This window comes from Primulina tabacum, chromosome 16 (assembly GCF_025594145.1).
Source record: "Primulina tabacum isolate GXHZ01 chromosome 16, ASM2559414v2, whole genome shotgun sequence".
Taxonomy (NCBI): Eukaryota; Viridiplantae; Streptophyta; class Magnoliopsida; order Lamiales; family Gesneriaceae; genus Primulina; species Primulina tabacum.
This window is the reverse complement of record NC_134565.1, coordinates 30,509,676-30,524,964: the sequence shown is the minus strand read 5'-3', so window position 1 is coordinate 30,524,964 and position 15,289 is coordinate 30,509,676. Positions and strand designations below refer to the sequence as shown.

Sequence of the window (15,289 nt, the reverse complement as noted above, 5' to 3'; positions counted from 1 at the left end):
TACTCTTAACATAAAATTAATATTTTTTCATGGATGACTCAAATAAAAGATCTGTCTCACAAAAACGACTCGTGAAATCGTTTCACCCAAGTTTTTTTCTGAATATATTATATTATGTCATTCATAACATTTGCGTGTAAGGTTGCACACGTCTTAGCATTGTTAGTATATATAAATAACTATTGTCTATCGATGGTATCTTGCTAAAAGAAAAATGTATATGTACTCCTCATGTCATATCTAAAAATAAGAAAATAATACATGAAATGTGTCGGATACAGCGAATATGGTTATATATAATTATAGAATAAAATATATTTTAGCTTACAAATTATTGATAAATGAATTAATTGACAGATAAATTATTATAAATGATTTAATTGATAATCCTAAATTATAAGAATTAGACGGAAAAAAGCAAAATAAAAATATGAGAAAATTATCGGAGAAAAGAAAAATCTTAAAATAAAATAATAGAATTTCCATTTATACCTTATGTAACGAAGATCGCACCTTTCTTCAAACACGAGAAACGATTTCAATTAATACAGGCCAGCTCTCGCAGGAAACGCGATTTCAAGTCTGTACATAAATACTGCTGCTAGTCTTGTTTCCACATACCCTGAAACTCAGCGAAGCACATTGAAAGAGTGAAGTGTGAAGCAATGGAGTACGGAGGAAAGAACTCGAGAAACAAGTCTTCGGCTGACAAAATTACGCTCGAACAGTTTGTATCTACCATGGCGCCTCTCATCGACATGGAAAAAGTACGCGTTCTAATTCTAATTTATGTGTGTTTGTTTGTATAATTTGATTGATTACGTGTTTCCAATGTCTCTTCGTATGCATTTTGATCGAAGAAGTAAGTTTTTAATATTTTCTTTCAATTTTTTGCATCATTTCGAGGTTTTGTGGTTTGGTTTGTATTATCTTAGTTTCATTTGCAAGCTTCAGCCTTTTATGCTAATTACTGGATGTAAAGGAAAATAATGAATGAAGTATTCGGATAATATGTGATTCGTGAAAGAAGCGATTTTTTTTTGGTCTGGCTATTGTTAGGAGTGACTAAATGGGTAATATCTGATTGTCTTAGGAAGCTGAGATATCTGTTTCTATGAACTCGGGGGCGATGAGGAGTTTGGACATTGCTCAAAAGAAAGGGTCCACTATTCTGAATTTGAAGTGTGTTGATGCTCAGGTTACTATTTTAAAATTATATTTTATGTGTGTGTGCTGGTAATATTAGTTGTATTTTGGATTAAATGTCCTTTAGCTGCTTCTAAGTGCTGCATTTGTGTAGACAGGGTTAATGGGAAAATCACTTCTGGAATTTCACTCTAATAAGGGAGATGTACTACCTCCTCACAAGGTATTAAGTGGATATAATACAGTTACCTACAAAGCATGGTACTCTTTGAAGCATGCGCCAGTGTTCAGTAAAAAGGAGAAAAAACACATACTACTCTGTATTCTGTATTTTGTCGATTACCTTTTATTGCTTCATTTGGAGGTTCCCTGGTGCTTTGAACTAGTTATGATGTGCCTTATGACATGATTGTTATAGTAGACAATCTGCAATATATTTGTTTTTGAAGTAGTATGATGGTTTCTTTTTTTCTTTTCTTTTCTACCTCTTTTGTATTCTACAAATTATGCAAGTTTTCCATGTTTGAACTATGAAAATTTTCTCCATTTTGTTGTTTTCTTTCCTCGACAATTCTTAATGCTCCCCAGTTTGGAAATCATGATGTTGTGGTTTTGAAACCAAACAAGGCTGATTTGGGCTCCCCTCCACTTGGGCAGGGTGTTGTTTACAGAATAAAGGTACATCTGTTTTCTCCAAAGCAAGGCATTTTATTTCAAAGTTTTGGAAATTAAACATCATGCTACACATTTTACGTAATTGTTTTTAAGTGTAAAATAATAAAATAAATTTTCATTTGGAGCAGGATTCATCTATTACAGTTGCTTTTGATGAGATCCCGGAAGAGGGTTTAAATATTCCCTTGCGCCTTGAAAAGGTGGCAAACGAGGTATGTCACCCATTTCATTGATAATGATCTGGTTACACGATGAATTATAGGATGCATTACCGTAAAGCAATTTATTTGAAATTCCCCCCTTTTACCTAAGAAAGTCAATTATCGATTGATGTTAATAAGTTTCCAATATGAGAATGAGCCAGATCATACACAGATAACTCCCCTTTTCCAGTATCAAAACTCTGCCTCTTGTAAAATATAAAATATCTGCTACCCCAAAAATTTAATGGATTGGAGAATATTCAAATCTTGATTCAAGACTTGATCGACTCCCTTTGCTAAATTACTCGGCTGCACTCGATCAAAGTTACTCATAAATCTGCCGGCGACCTCATTATTTTAACTTGTAGTTTAATCCAGAGTGTTTCAATTTTCAAGATTAAACGATTTCCTTTTTGAAGGAAAAGTTATGGGCACAATGTCTACCGAAATAGGTCAAAACAGTTGACAAATTGTTGTAGCCTCTACAACTTCAATAAGAATTTGAAAAAGTCTTTCTTCTTTTAAGATTGGAGGAATGTATGCTTTTAGATTTATTTAATTTTTCCTAACGAGTTTACAAGTTTTGAGTTTAGTTGAATTAAGTTTTTATCTGACTTGAACTTGATTATTTTTTAGAATTCTGTAATTCATTTGTAGGTGACATATCGACGGATGAAGGACACGTTGATTCAACTAAGTAAAGGTGTGCAGAAGGGTCCTGCCGCTGATCTGGTTCCTGTCTTATTTGGTGAGAGACCGCCAACAGTATCCAAGAAGGATATCAAGTTCACTCTCCTGAATTCTAATCTTGACTCCTCACAGGTCTTGTCCCAAAACTATCTTACACGATGTATTTGATAGCCCACAGCTTGTATCACGATTGATCTAAAGTGTGCTACCTAACGTTGATCGCATAAAATGTATAGCTTCTGCCATCCTATATGTATATAATCATGTCAGAAATATTACAATTGCAGGAGAATAAGGTGGGCTGTGCTTGGTTCTAAAATTGATTGATTGTTTCATCTTGAGATGTTTTTATGAACTTTCATTTTCTCACTGTTATCTCTGAATTTTTTCACCTTTTGAAACTGCATAAAATTTCTTGTTTCCAATCTTTTGTTATTCTTTTTTTCTTCTCCATCTTTTGCAACAAATATAACACAATCACTATACAATATCAATAATTATCAATCACATAAATATTCAGACAGTATTATCCAAAGACTATCTAAAAAAAACCATCTCCCCAAAGAATTCAGAGAATACTAGACACAAGGAAAAACCAAATACAGCTTTGAACCTTTCAACTTTCATTAGTGGGAGATTTATAAGGTCATAGGCTCATAGCAGGCACATTGGAGAAGTGGTCGCCCCATAACTTATTGGTTTACTTCCAATCCCGCTCTTATTGTTCCTAATTTTGAGGGACAGAATACTGTCTGGTAAATATTCTTGTGTGATCATGATCTCATTCTATTCAAGTCTTTATTTCTAATATCTGCTACATGGTGAGTAATTGTCTTTGGAATATTTGACTGATGTATGGGCTGATAATATTAGTTCACTTGGTATCCTTTTTTTTGGTAACATGTACGTAAAAGATTATCTTTAATAATGAACATAGGGTAACTATTTTCTCATTAACGTCTTTCCTGTCTGAACTATAATTACTAGCTAAATCAGATTACCTTCTTTCCCTTTTCATTTCCTTAAGAAAGATGCTATCTCAAAGGCTCTGTCTTCCAAGGACCTTTTTTTGTTGCATGGACCCCCTGGAACTGGGAAAACCACAACTGTAGTCGAGATTATCTTACAAGAAGTAAAGCGGGGTTCAAAGATTCTTGCTTGTGCTGCTTCCAATATTGCAGTTGATAACATTGTGGAGAGACTTGTACCTCATAGGTAAGTTGCTTTTTTAAATTCAAGTTTTATTCCCAGCAAATATTCTCTGGCGAAAGAACCATACAAGATTTTTCAATTTTTTTGCAACTGCGATAATTCCATCGCACGCTTGACTTTTCTCTTTTGCCTAGCTTACATTTGGGGTGGTGCAAATTACATTCACATCCCATGGATTTGTTCGAACTCATGAAACCTCCCCTTTGAAAATTATAAATGCATCCACCTCGCTTGAGTTTACAAACTTTAGCCACATAATTTACAACTTGTCAAAATCACCTTTTGTTTTGGGCTGTAGCAGAGTAAAGTTGGTAAGGGTAGGGCATCCAGCACGCTTGCTTCCTCAAGTATTGGAAAGTGCTTTGGATGCACAGGTGATGCTCTTTACTGCTATATGGTCAAATAAGAATTTTAGAATGTCATTTTATGGATGTGCGAATTCTGCTTGTGATAACAATCTTGTCCGATATATTGATGCCTTATTTGATTCTACCATTTGTACTTGTTCCACTTGTCTCCAAGTTCCTTTTGCTCCTTCACTCCTTTTATCTGCTTTCTTTCCTTTCATCTTTTAACACTTTTGAAAAGTTTAGCTGATCTTTTATATCTATTTATCCTAATAATTACTCTCTTCCCTCATTTTCCTAAGGTGTCCACACTTCGTTGCTTCTTGTCCTCTATGCCTCACGTCACATAGTATCTACTTTTCAAGATACATGCTTGTTTTACACAAGGCAACTAAGTCGTTTGGTTTGGCATTTGTTTGTGCTACATGAGTGGACATTGTTGATTATTGCTTTTCGTGATACAATTTTGTTTAACTGGTAGTGTTACTGTTTTCTTGATGTTCGACAGGTACTGCGTGGGGATAATAGTGCCCTAGCTAATGACATCCGCAAGGAAATGAAGGTATGTAATAAAAAATATTCAATCACCTTGTTTTAAAACATCCACAAGGAAATGAAGGTATGTAAAAGAAATTATTCTATCACCTTCTTGTTTTGAAACATAGCCTTTACTTGACCTGTTATTTTCCTTGCCGAAATATAGTCTTGTATAAGTTGTTTGTGTCATACTTTATCCCTACAGTAGACAAAACCTGTTGGGAGCTATGTTTTGGTCATAAACATTTTCGATGTAAATGGTTGGGCATGAGATGGTTCTGGTGGGAACTGGGACGATAGAGATGAATATTGATCTACCAAAAGTCAGAGACCCAAAATCTTCCCTCCAGCTGTGATTTGCACGTGTCCATTTGAACTGTCTGATAGGGCTGGTAGAGTTATTGTTTGAACTCTTGGGTTGTTTTTGTCACCCATAATTGGGATCATGAAACTTTGATCTTCACCTTTTTCATCTTCAGGGTTATCTTTCCCATTTACGTGCAAGAACCCTGGTTTCCCGTTTGAACAGTCTGATAGTCCTAGTGAAGTATTGTTTGAACACTTGGGTTGATTTGTTACCCATAATTACTATCATGAAATTTGATCTTTGAATTTGATCGTCGAGGTTACCTTTCCTATTTACATGCAAGAACTCCTATTTCACAAGTTTGGTTATATATGTATCTATGAATCCTGAGCCGGCACAGTTTGATGGTTTTTTAATCTTATACTGAATTTCTGCAGCTTTTGAATGGGAAACTGTTAAAAGCCAAAGATAAAAACACTAAGCGGGATATCAGAAAGGAGCTTAAGAGTCTTTCCAAAGAAGAACGCAAAAGGCAGCAGCTGGCAGTGACAGATGTGATCAAGAATGCTGATGTAGTATTAACAACTTTAACTGGTGCACTGTCTAAAAAATTGGAAGGCTTTTCATTTGATTTGGTTATTATCGATGAAGCTGCTCAGGCACTAGAAATAGCTTGCTGGATTGCTCTTTTGAAGGTAACTCTAGAATCATTGGTGCTAAACTTTACCGCAGACGACGTCATTCTCTCTGGAAATTGGTAGATGATCAGATATTTATTCAGTTCAATCATTGTGTATCTTGTTGAAACAGATTATTTGAAGGCAAAAATTAAATGAAGCCATAGTTCATTTTTATTCCATGTGTGAAAAAAATTATTTCTGGTTTTTTCTTTTTTCGGCTGGTTGTGGGGTGGGATGAAATGGAAGTTTATAAAGAAGTATCTGTTTGCAGTCCCTCACAATTTCTTGTTGACTATAACTTAAGGAGATACAGTGGTCACTCTGTCAAGAACTAATTTTTAAATTACTTAATATAAAATTATTTTTGCGAAAACCTTGGTAACAGCATGTAAACTTGTGGTCAATGGGAGTTCAGCAATCACAGATAGGCGAGATAATTTTTAAGTTGCCATGAAAATGTCTGGTAAAACATTTTCAGGAGGCAAATCACAGTTTTCTCATTCTTATATGATTATCAACATTTGAGTGGTGGATGTTACGAAAAAGGCTGTCAACTTTATTAAAAGTTTTGGCCTACTATCGTCATCCAAACACGGTTTTATGCTGATCCAGTACTAATATATGTATGTTAGGGTCCAAGGTGTATACTAGCAGGTGACCACCTTCAGCTTCCTCCAACTATTCAGAGTGTTGTAGCTGAGAAGAAAGGTCTGGGGCGAACCCTTTTTGAACGTCTTGCAGACTTGTATGGAGATGATGTCATGTCTATGCTCACCGTTCAGTACCGAATGCATGAACTTATCATGAATTGGTCATCTGAGGAGCTATATAGCAGCAAGGTGCTCAGATTTGTGTACATCTTTTTTTTCTTTCATCCGGCAACCTCAGTTTAGAGCCTACATATATAACATAAGATGTTATTAAGCTCTGCAGATGTTCTGTTTGCCATTCTCTTAATTCTTCTCAATTACAGATCAAAGCCCATCCAAGCGTTGCGGCTCATACTTTATATGAACTTGAGGATGTGAAGAAGTCGTCTTCAACTGAACCAACACTTCTTCTAATAGACATTGCTGGGTATGCTATTGATATTTCACTTGTCCTGCAACTAAGCGTGTACATGACTAATGGCCCTACTTGTCCTACTGGTGTTTATGAGTAGATCATGACTCTTTCTTATGCATGCTTCCCTTTTGTTTTGGGTCCCTTGACAAGCCTGGTTGTCTTGTTTTAATATAAAGATTCATTCACAGCTGTGACATGGAAGAGAAGAAAGATGAAGAAGATAGCAGCACCCTGAATGAGGGTGAAGCAGCAGTGGCTATAGCACATGCTAGAAGACTCGTGGACAGTGGAGTCCAAGCTGCAGATGTTGGAATTATCACCCCGTATGCAGCACAGGTATAGTTTTATATGTGAAGATAATAAATGAAATCAGGTTTACCATAGTCTACTGAAACTGCTGTTTCAGGTTGTCTTACTGAAAATGTTAAGAGGCAATGAAAACAAGCTAAAAGATATGGAAGTGTCTACGGTAGATGGTTTCCAAGGGCGTGAGAAAGAAGCAATTATAATTTCAATGGTCCGATCAAACTCAAAGAAGGAGGTGTGCTAATTACTATCACCAAATGATACCTTCCTGTGTAGATTGTGGAACTCTTTTGAAAAAAAAACATTCTCTGATGAAATACGTGATTTGTGGTCAGGTTGGCTTTTTAAGTGACCGTAGGAGAATGAACGTTGCTGTGACACGAGCAAGGAGACAATGTTGCATCATATGTGACACTGAGACTGTTATCAGTGATAAATTTTTGAAACGTTTAGTTGAATACTTTGAGGAACATGGAGAATACTTAAGTGCATCAGAGTATGGAAATGCATGAATAAGATATCCATGCTAGAGGCTTTCTGCAGACATGTAGAATCGTCCTTTGGTAGATCACTGTGTGGAGAATATATAATTTGAATCACCTCATGTTTTCGATTCAGTTGTGGAATATTTCTTGATTGAAGATAACTTTCTATTTCATCTGAAAAGAAAATAGCTTTAGTCATGTATTTTCTTATTTTAATTTTCTATGGACAATTTTTTCTCATTATATTACACATGATAATTACTTTGTGTTTTCATTTTTTCGAAGAGATTGATTTAATGTCCATTTATTTTATTTGACCCATTATCCTTAGTTTCTGCCCCGGGATCATCGATTGTGTTCGTACGTAATGTATCCCTTCATATTTTCACCCGTGTGTGTGTGTGGTTTTTTAAAAACATCCTTTTCCTTCTAATTCAACTTAGATAAAAAAAAATCAGTTTTTCCTTGAATTCGTATGCCTAAACCAAATGAATGCAGAGACATTGCAATGTCCACTGGTATGACCAACATGTCAACTGTATGGTTGTCTTCTGTTCCTATTGGAACCTGGCCGTGTCTTATTCATTTGTGGTCTAATAAAAAACAAAAATCGCGGCTTTTATAGATGGCCAGTACTAGTATGAGGTACATTTCTATGGTATTGACTTTGTGCTCACAACTTGAGATTTTCTTTTCTAACTCTCTAGAAATTCCAGATAGATGGAGGGAAAAACAGCCCTTCACTACTATCCTGTGCATGGAAGGTACTGGACTCTTCTCCTAGATGAATCTCAGCTCCAGCTATATCACCCAACGTGTCCCAGTTAAATGTTTTATCTACAAATGTAGTGAATCCATCATTTTTTTCGTGTGACAATTCTAGCTCGACAAAACTACTGGACTCTTTACTTCGGCATGGCTGATCATCTCTTTTGAATACTCCCATTTGTTCAAGAAACTCGTTGAGATCAATTTGAGGCTTCTCTTCAAATTCAATTAGTTTCTTATCATTGTCTTTTTCATCAACTTCACGGTCCTCTGCTGGGGTCTGATGATGAAGATTCATCACATGCTGCTTGCCATTTTTAGGATCACTCAATGATGAACTTGCGTTACCAAGAACCCCCGATTTTTTGAGTTCTTGTAGCCGTTGATGAATGACATGCACACTAGGTTGTGCATTCAAATTCAGCAGCCCGGTACTAGGAAACATGGAGCTGAAGTTGCCCGAAGGCATCCACTTGAACTTTTGTGATTTGTTCAAGGGATTGAAATTCGACCTCAAATGAGGCAGATTAAGGTAAGCCTCTGGTCCGTATAGTCTTCTTGCAGCTTCATCATAGGCCATAGCCGCCTCTTCTGCCGTTGGAAAAGAGCCGAGCCAGAGTCTTGTTCTCTTTTTGGGTTCTCTGATCTCCGCCACCCATTTCCCCCAGGTCCTTTGCCGAACACCACGATACTCGCAGGTGGCATTCTGTGGTCCGCCTTTGCCTCTTGCTGGGCCTTTCTTCCATGGTTTGAGTGGAGATTTTCGGCAGTTTTCCATTGGGAAAAAAAAAATCTGTTTGGTGAGGAAAGTTGAGTTAGGAAAGTGAGAGATTAAGGCACTGATTGAAGATGGGAGTGGGGATGGCGCGGGATATGTATGTATAGTCCGCGAGCGTATTTTGTTTTAAATGTGTTCACGTTTGGATAAATATTTGAAGCCCCTCTGTGACCGTTATGTTGCTGGTTACTGCTACTATTACTAGCAATTTTTACTCTAGTGAGAGTAAATATTTTGTTCTAGAATAAAAAATAAAATCTGATTTTAATATTTTTAATAAAAAAAGATAGGATAAGAGAAGTTTAAATACTTCGTGTTGAATATGTCATTACAATGTATCCGAACAACGTAAGCAGACACAGCCATCCTTCGGGTGAGTTTTGGTCACTTTTACCAGTTCATCCCTGAATCTTTTATCTGCAAAGCCAATGCATATGTCAAAAGCATGGTGTCTCGTCGTGTTCATGTCGAATTCGAGCCGGAATTGAAAGATCTCAACCCGTCTCTTCGTGGGTTAATGTGGGAAATAGAAATGCAGCCATGCAAGCACGTGAGAAATATGAATGCACGGTGATCCAAAGCTCTTAACTATCTTTTGGAAAGAGTATATTTTAGTTTAATAACATTACTCTACACCTCCTTTCCAAAAATAAAAGGACAAGTTTTGGGTTTTTACAATTAGGGATGAAAAGAATCAGGTTCAAACGACAATCTAATGTGTTATATTTTATTGTATTAATTAATTTTTCTGTATATTGTTCTTGAAATTTGAATTAATTTTTATTTTTTTTTAGTAGTAAATCGTTGGTTCCTCGGATCCCCTACAAGTTGGCCACATTGGAACGAGTCAAATGTGAGTTTAGTGTGTGTGCTACATACAAATGCACCTCACAGAAATTTGTATAGTTCACGAGTCATTTTGTCTGTGTAATTCACATGTTTTTACTCATCAATTTCACGGCCTCCATTCATGTTCACCTTTATCTTACCCTCATCATACTACGTTGATTGACTTGTATTTCTTGTGTATAAATTTTAGATGATGATTTTAATATAATTTTGCCATTTCGGAAAATAGTTGTAAGAGCTTGTGTTCGAGTGTAAGATTTCAAGAAAAATGAAAGGATGAGATTAGAAGGTGGAAATAAAGATATTTTGCAAGTGATTGAATAAATGATGTATTGGGAGAAATATACCTTTAACTAGTGATTACGCACACGCATATTTATACGTATACACGATACATTCTCACGACTTTTGTGAAAATAAGTTTACAGAAAATATGAATTTTTTTTTATTTTTTTATGGTTTTTATTTGACAGAGAGAATTATCATTTTATCTTATTATGTAAATAGAAGTTTAACTTCATTCCACTTGTAATTTAAAGGATAAAAATGGAAAATCACTTAAAAATATTAAAAGTTTTTAATTTACTAACTTACTTTATAATGATAATAGATATTTAATGTTGAATGCATCTACTTAGAGGTTAATTCTATTTAAATATGACTAATTTAGTGTGACATACAAAAATAATATTTTAAACTCAAATTAGTGTATCTTACATATTATTTTTTCTCAACACAATTAACAAAAAATGATATTTTGACAGTGAAATATAATATTTTTGGACATAAAAAGTAATATTATCTATCTTACAAAGTTGACATGTAAGAGACTGCAATAATAACTTTTGATATTTACATATATCTGTATTAACTTGGGACCTCTTCAAAGTTTCTTTTTATTTTTTATTTTTCATGACTTGCAACAGAATTTGATCTCTAAATTCTTGAACTTATTTTTTTTGGATGGGGTTTAGCAACAAATTGAAAATCTTACAAATGAATTTCTTTTTTCTTTTGAAAAATAGGGTTTTAGATTTAGATTTGTATTTGAATGGTGTTGAAAATAAGATTTGAAATTATTGAATGTTGAAAATAAGAGCTGTAAATATAGAAAATTAGTGTGTGATGATGTATGTAATGATGTCTTTATTTTTGGATTATTTTCAAAGAAATTCTATAAATATGTTTCTCAATTTGTGAAGAAAAACACAATTGAGTGGAGAAAATTTTATAAAGTTTGTAGTTTAATATATTTTGTGAGTTTGAAATTTTTACTTTTTACCGTAAATTTTACTTTTTACACGTTATCAGCACGATACTCGAAGGTTCGATTTTCCATATTTTTCTAAGGTCCAAAACACAAGAAAAAAGTAACAATATTTAAAAGTAAGAATATTTATTTTACTGTTTATTTATTTTTATTTTGTATATATTTAATATATAATATCATGTTATTATATAAAAGGAACTAATCCCATGTGAGTTTGCATACCTAATAGTGGTACAACGCACACTATTCTCCGAGATAAAAGATATTTTTTGGAACTAAAACTAACAAAAACAATGGTGAATACAATATCAGGTCTTGTAAACTTGATTAAATATTGTGGTAAATACACTTTTTGTTACCTAATGGTACAAATTTTATGATAAATGATGTTTTGTATTCACCACAATCGAAAAGAAATTTAGTGAGTTTTAATGACATATATTCTCATGGGTATGATACTCAGACAATAAATGAAAGAAATGAAAAATATATGTGTTTTACCACATATAAATCAGAAAAAAAATATGTAGTTGAAAACTACCAATGCTCCCTACTAGATTGCATTATACATATATAAGTCCAATTGAATCAAACATGGTAGTTGATAATTCATCAATACTAATCAATTGACATGATCGATTAGGACATCCTGGTTCAACAATGATGCGAAGAATTATAGAAAATACACATGATCATCTGCTGAAAGACATGAAGATCTTTCAAAATAATAAGTTTCAATACAAAGCATGTTCTCTTGAAAAACTTATTATAAGACCATCACCAGCTAAAATTCAAACTGAATCACCTATGTTTCTTGAACGTATTCAGGGTGATATTTGCGGGCCAATTTATCCGCCATGTGGACCATTTAGATATTTTATGGTATTGATCGATGCCTCTAGTAGACGATCACATGTATGTTTATTATCAACTCAGAATGTGACATTTGCAAGATTACTTGCTCATATAATAAAAATGTGGAACCAATTTCTCGATCATACAATCAAGAAAATTAGACTTGATAATACTGATAAATTTACTTACAGACTTTCAATGAATATTATATGTCAATGGGAATCACTATTGAGCATCATGTTGCTCATGTACATACACAAAATGGATTAGCTGAATAATTGATCAAACGTCTACAACTGATTTCTAGACCAATGATTATGAAAACAAAACTCTCTGTTTCTATATAGAGAAATGTAATTTTACATGCTGCTTGCATTCATTCGTATCAGACCACGTGCATATCATAAATACTCCCCATTGCAGCTTGCAATTGGTAAAGAACCTGATATTTCTCATCTGAGAATTTTTGGATGTATGGTATATGTGCCTATTGCACCGCCTCAACGAACAAAAATGGGACCTCAAAGAAAAATCGGAATTTATGTTGGTTATGATAGCCCATCAATCATTCGATATCTTGAGCCTCGGATATGCGACGTGTTTACAGCACGTTTTGCTGATTGTCATTTTAATGAGGAAATCTTCCCAATGTTAGGGTGAGAAAAGAAACATATCGAAAAATAAATTACATGGTATATATCATTATTGTTACATTTGGATCCAATAACTAAACAATGTGAAAAAGATGTACAACAAATTGTCCACTTGCAAAGAATAGCAAATAAAATATCAGATGCATTTGCAGACACAAAAATGATAACTAAATTATATATACATGTTGTAAATGCCCATGCTCGAATTGAAATTCCGAAGAACAAATTGAAAATATTCATGATGTCATAAAACGATTGAATCATGGAAGGCCAATCGGTTCAAATGATAAAAATCCTCGAAAATAAAAAAAACATCGAGAAACACGATGATAAAAAACTAAAGAATGATATTCCGGCAGAAATATATGATGATGAAAATGTTCTGTTAGAACCACAAACTGATGAGAATCGTGAAATCTCTATCAATTATATTAATACTGAAAAAATATGGAACCGAAAAGATATAAAAATAATTGATGAGATATTTTCTTACAATGTGACATTTGACATCATAAATGACAATGAAAGTAATGAATTAAAATCTTTTGGTGAATATAAAAATCGACAGGACTGGATAAAATGGAAAGACATCATCCAGGTTGAATTGGATTCGCTAAATAAACGTAACGTTTTTGGACCTATAGTGTGAGTCCCGGGGGGTGACCGCCTGTGCCATGAGGTTGCACGGACAATGGCGGCTCCTAACATGCTTCTAGGCAGAGGAAACATGGATGAACCAATCTTACACCAAAAGAAGAGGGATCTGAAACTGTTGAGGAATGAGACTATGTAGTTAAGAAGAACTTAAAAGATTTGATATGTACTACTCATATCAAGAAGGTGCATCTTCTTTTTGGCAGCTCATCACATAAGAACTCCAAAGTTAAGCGTACTTGACTTGGGGCAATTCTGGGATGGATGACCTCCTGAGAAGTTTCCTAGGGTGTGTGTGAGTGAGGACATAAGCACGCTGGACATACTCAGTCTCGGTACAGTGGGGACAGTCGTCGAATCTGGGTGTTACAGTTGGTATCAGAGCCGACCTCTCCTAGTACGGTGTGGTTAGAGGACGAACCAAGCGGAAGCTGGTAGGCATGTGAGGCCTGGGGTCGAAGAGGGCGAGGAGTGATCGCTGGTGCCATGAGGTTGTATGGATAATGAGCGGCTTCTGGCAAGCTTCTAGGAGGAGAGAACATGAATGAACCAATCTTATATCGAAAGGACAGGGATTCTGAAACTGTTGAGGGATAAGACTGTGTAGTTGAGGAGGGCTTAAAAGATTTGATATGTACGACTCATATCAAGAAGGTGCATCTTCTTTTCGGTAGCTCATTACATAAGGAATCCAAAGTCAAGCGTGCTTGACTTGGGGCAATTTTGGGATGGGTGACCTCCTGGGAAGTGTCCTAGGGTGCATGTGAGTCAGGACATAAGTACGTTGGAAAGACTCGTCTTGGTACAGTGGGGACATTCGTCGAATTTGGGGTGTTACATAGAGTCCTTACACCTGAAGGTGTAAAATCTGTTGGGTACAAATGAGTTTTTATTCGAAAGCGAAATGAAAAAAATGAAATAGTAAGATATAAACATCGACTTGTTGCAAAAGGTTTTTCTCAAAGGCATGTAATTGACTATGAAGAAACGTATTCTCCTGTTATGAATGCAATTACGTTTCGGTATTTGATTAGTTTGGTGATGTCTGAAAATTTAGAAATGCGTCTTGTGGATGTTGTCACAGCTTACTTATACGGATCACTCGATAGTAATATATATATATATACTAGGAATGATCACAGTGCATCGCACGTGGGTGATTAATAATGAAAAATATAATAACGAGATTTAGATAATTTTTAAAATCGTTTGAATAACATCTTGTTTATGAGTATTTATTAATCTAAATATATCAAAACACAATAAATAAAAATAAACCATGATGATAAATCAAATATATTCACTTATTTATATAACATTTTTCAATTTGCATGATTATAACATAATGACAGCTCTCTCAAATTAACAAAGATATTTTTTATCCAAATATCATTCACAATGAAAAACAATATAAATAAAATTAAGAGAATAATAAATTTTACTAAAACCAAAATCACAATGTATTTAAATGGAGTGCGTATAGTGATTGTCAAATAAAATTCTCTTAATTAACTAAATTATCATAATGATGTTAAAATAAAACCTCTAAACTTGTTATTAAGTTAAATATCAATTGTGTTTTTGCTAACTTTTAACTCCTTGCAAATTTTGTTTAACTTTTTCCTTTTATAGAATAGATATTACACATTAACTCAAATATTTTAAACGGTATAGTAGCTCAATCGTCATGATTCGATCGATGTATCCAACAAGGACAATTATTGCACTCCAATATTACAATAATTGCAATATATGAGAATCGATCTCATGACTTTGACTCTTATATATACCAATTGTAAGATCATGCAT

The 15,289-nt window shown here is 34.4% G+C and overlaps 2 protein-coding genes across 4 annotated transcripts; one reads left to right on the top strand and one right to left on the bottom strand.

Moving 5' to 3' along the window:
• Positions 1-579: 579 nt before the first annotated feature.
• Positions 580-7,981, top strand: LOC142528969 (uncharacterized). Of its 3 annotated transcripts, none has more exons than XM_075634279.1 (15): positions 580-767; positions 1,094-1,198; positions 1,301-1,369; positions 1,735-1,824; positions 1,950-2,033; positions 2,682-2,846; positions 3,742-3,929; positions 4,225-4,300; positions 4,782-4,835; positions 5,555-5,812; positions 6,430-6,636; positions 6,771-6,874; positions 7,051-7,198; positions 7,269-7,403; positions 7,504-7,981. In XM_075634279.1, the coding sequence occupies exons 1-15, from the start codon at positions 666-668 to the stop codon at positions 7,678-7,680; spliced, it is 1,962 nt and encodes a 653-aa protein (XP_075490394.1). In that variant the 5' UTR covers positions 580-665; the 3' UTR covers positions 7,681-7,981. The 3 variants fall into 3 exon arrangements, with proteins under 3 accessions (XP_075490394.1, XP_075490395.1, XP_075490396.1); XM_075634280.1 differs by having other exon boundaries at positions 582-767; positions 4,228-4,300; XM_075634281.1 differs by having other exon boundaries at positions 749-767; positions 1,305-1,369.
• A 130-nt stretch (positions 7,982-8,111) lies between these two features.
• LOC142528970 (dehydration-responsive element-binding protein 2F) lies at positions 8,112-9,366 on the bottom strand. The gene has a single exon (XM_075634283.1). It carries the CDS (start codon positions 9,197-9,199, stop codon positions 8,357-8,359), a length of 843 nt encoding a protein of 280 aa, XP_075490398.1. The 5' UTR covers positions 9,200-9,366; the 3' UTR covers positions 8,112-8,356.
• Between the last annotated feature and the right edge of the window lie 5,923 nt (positions 9,367-15,289).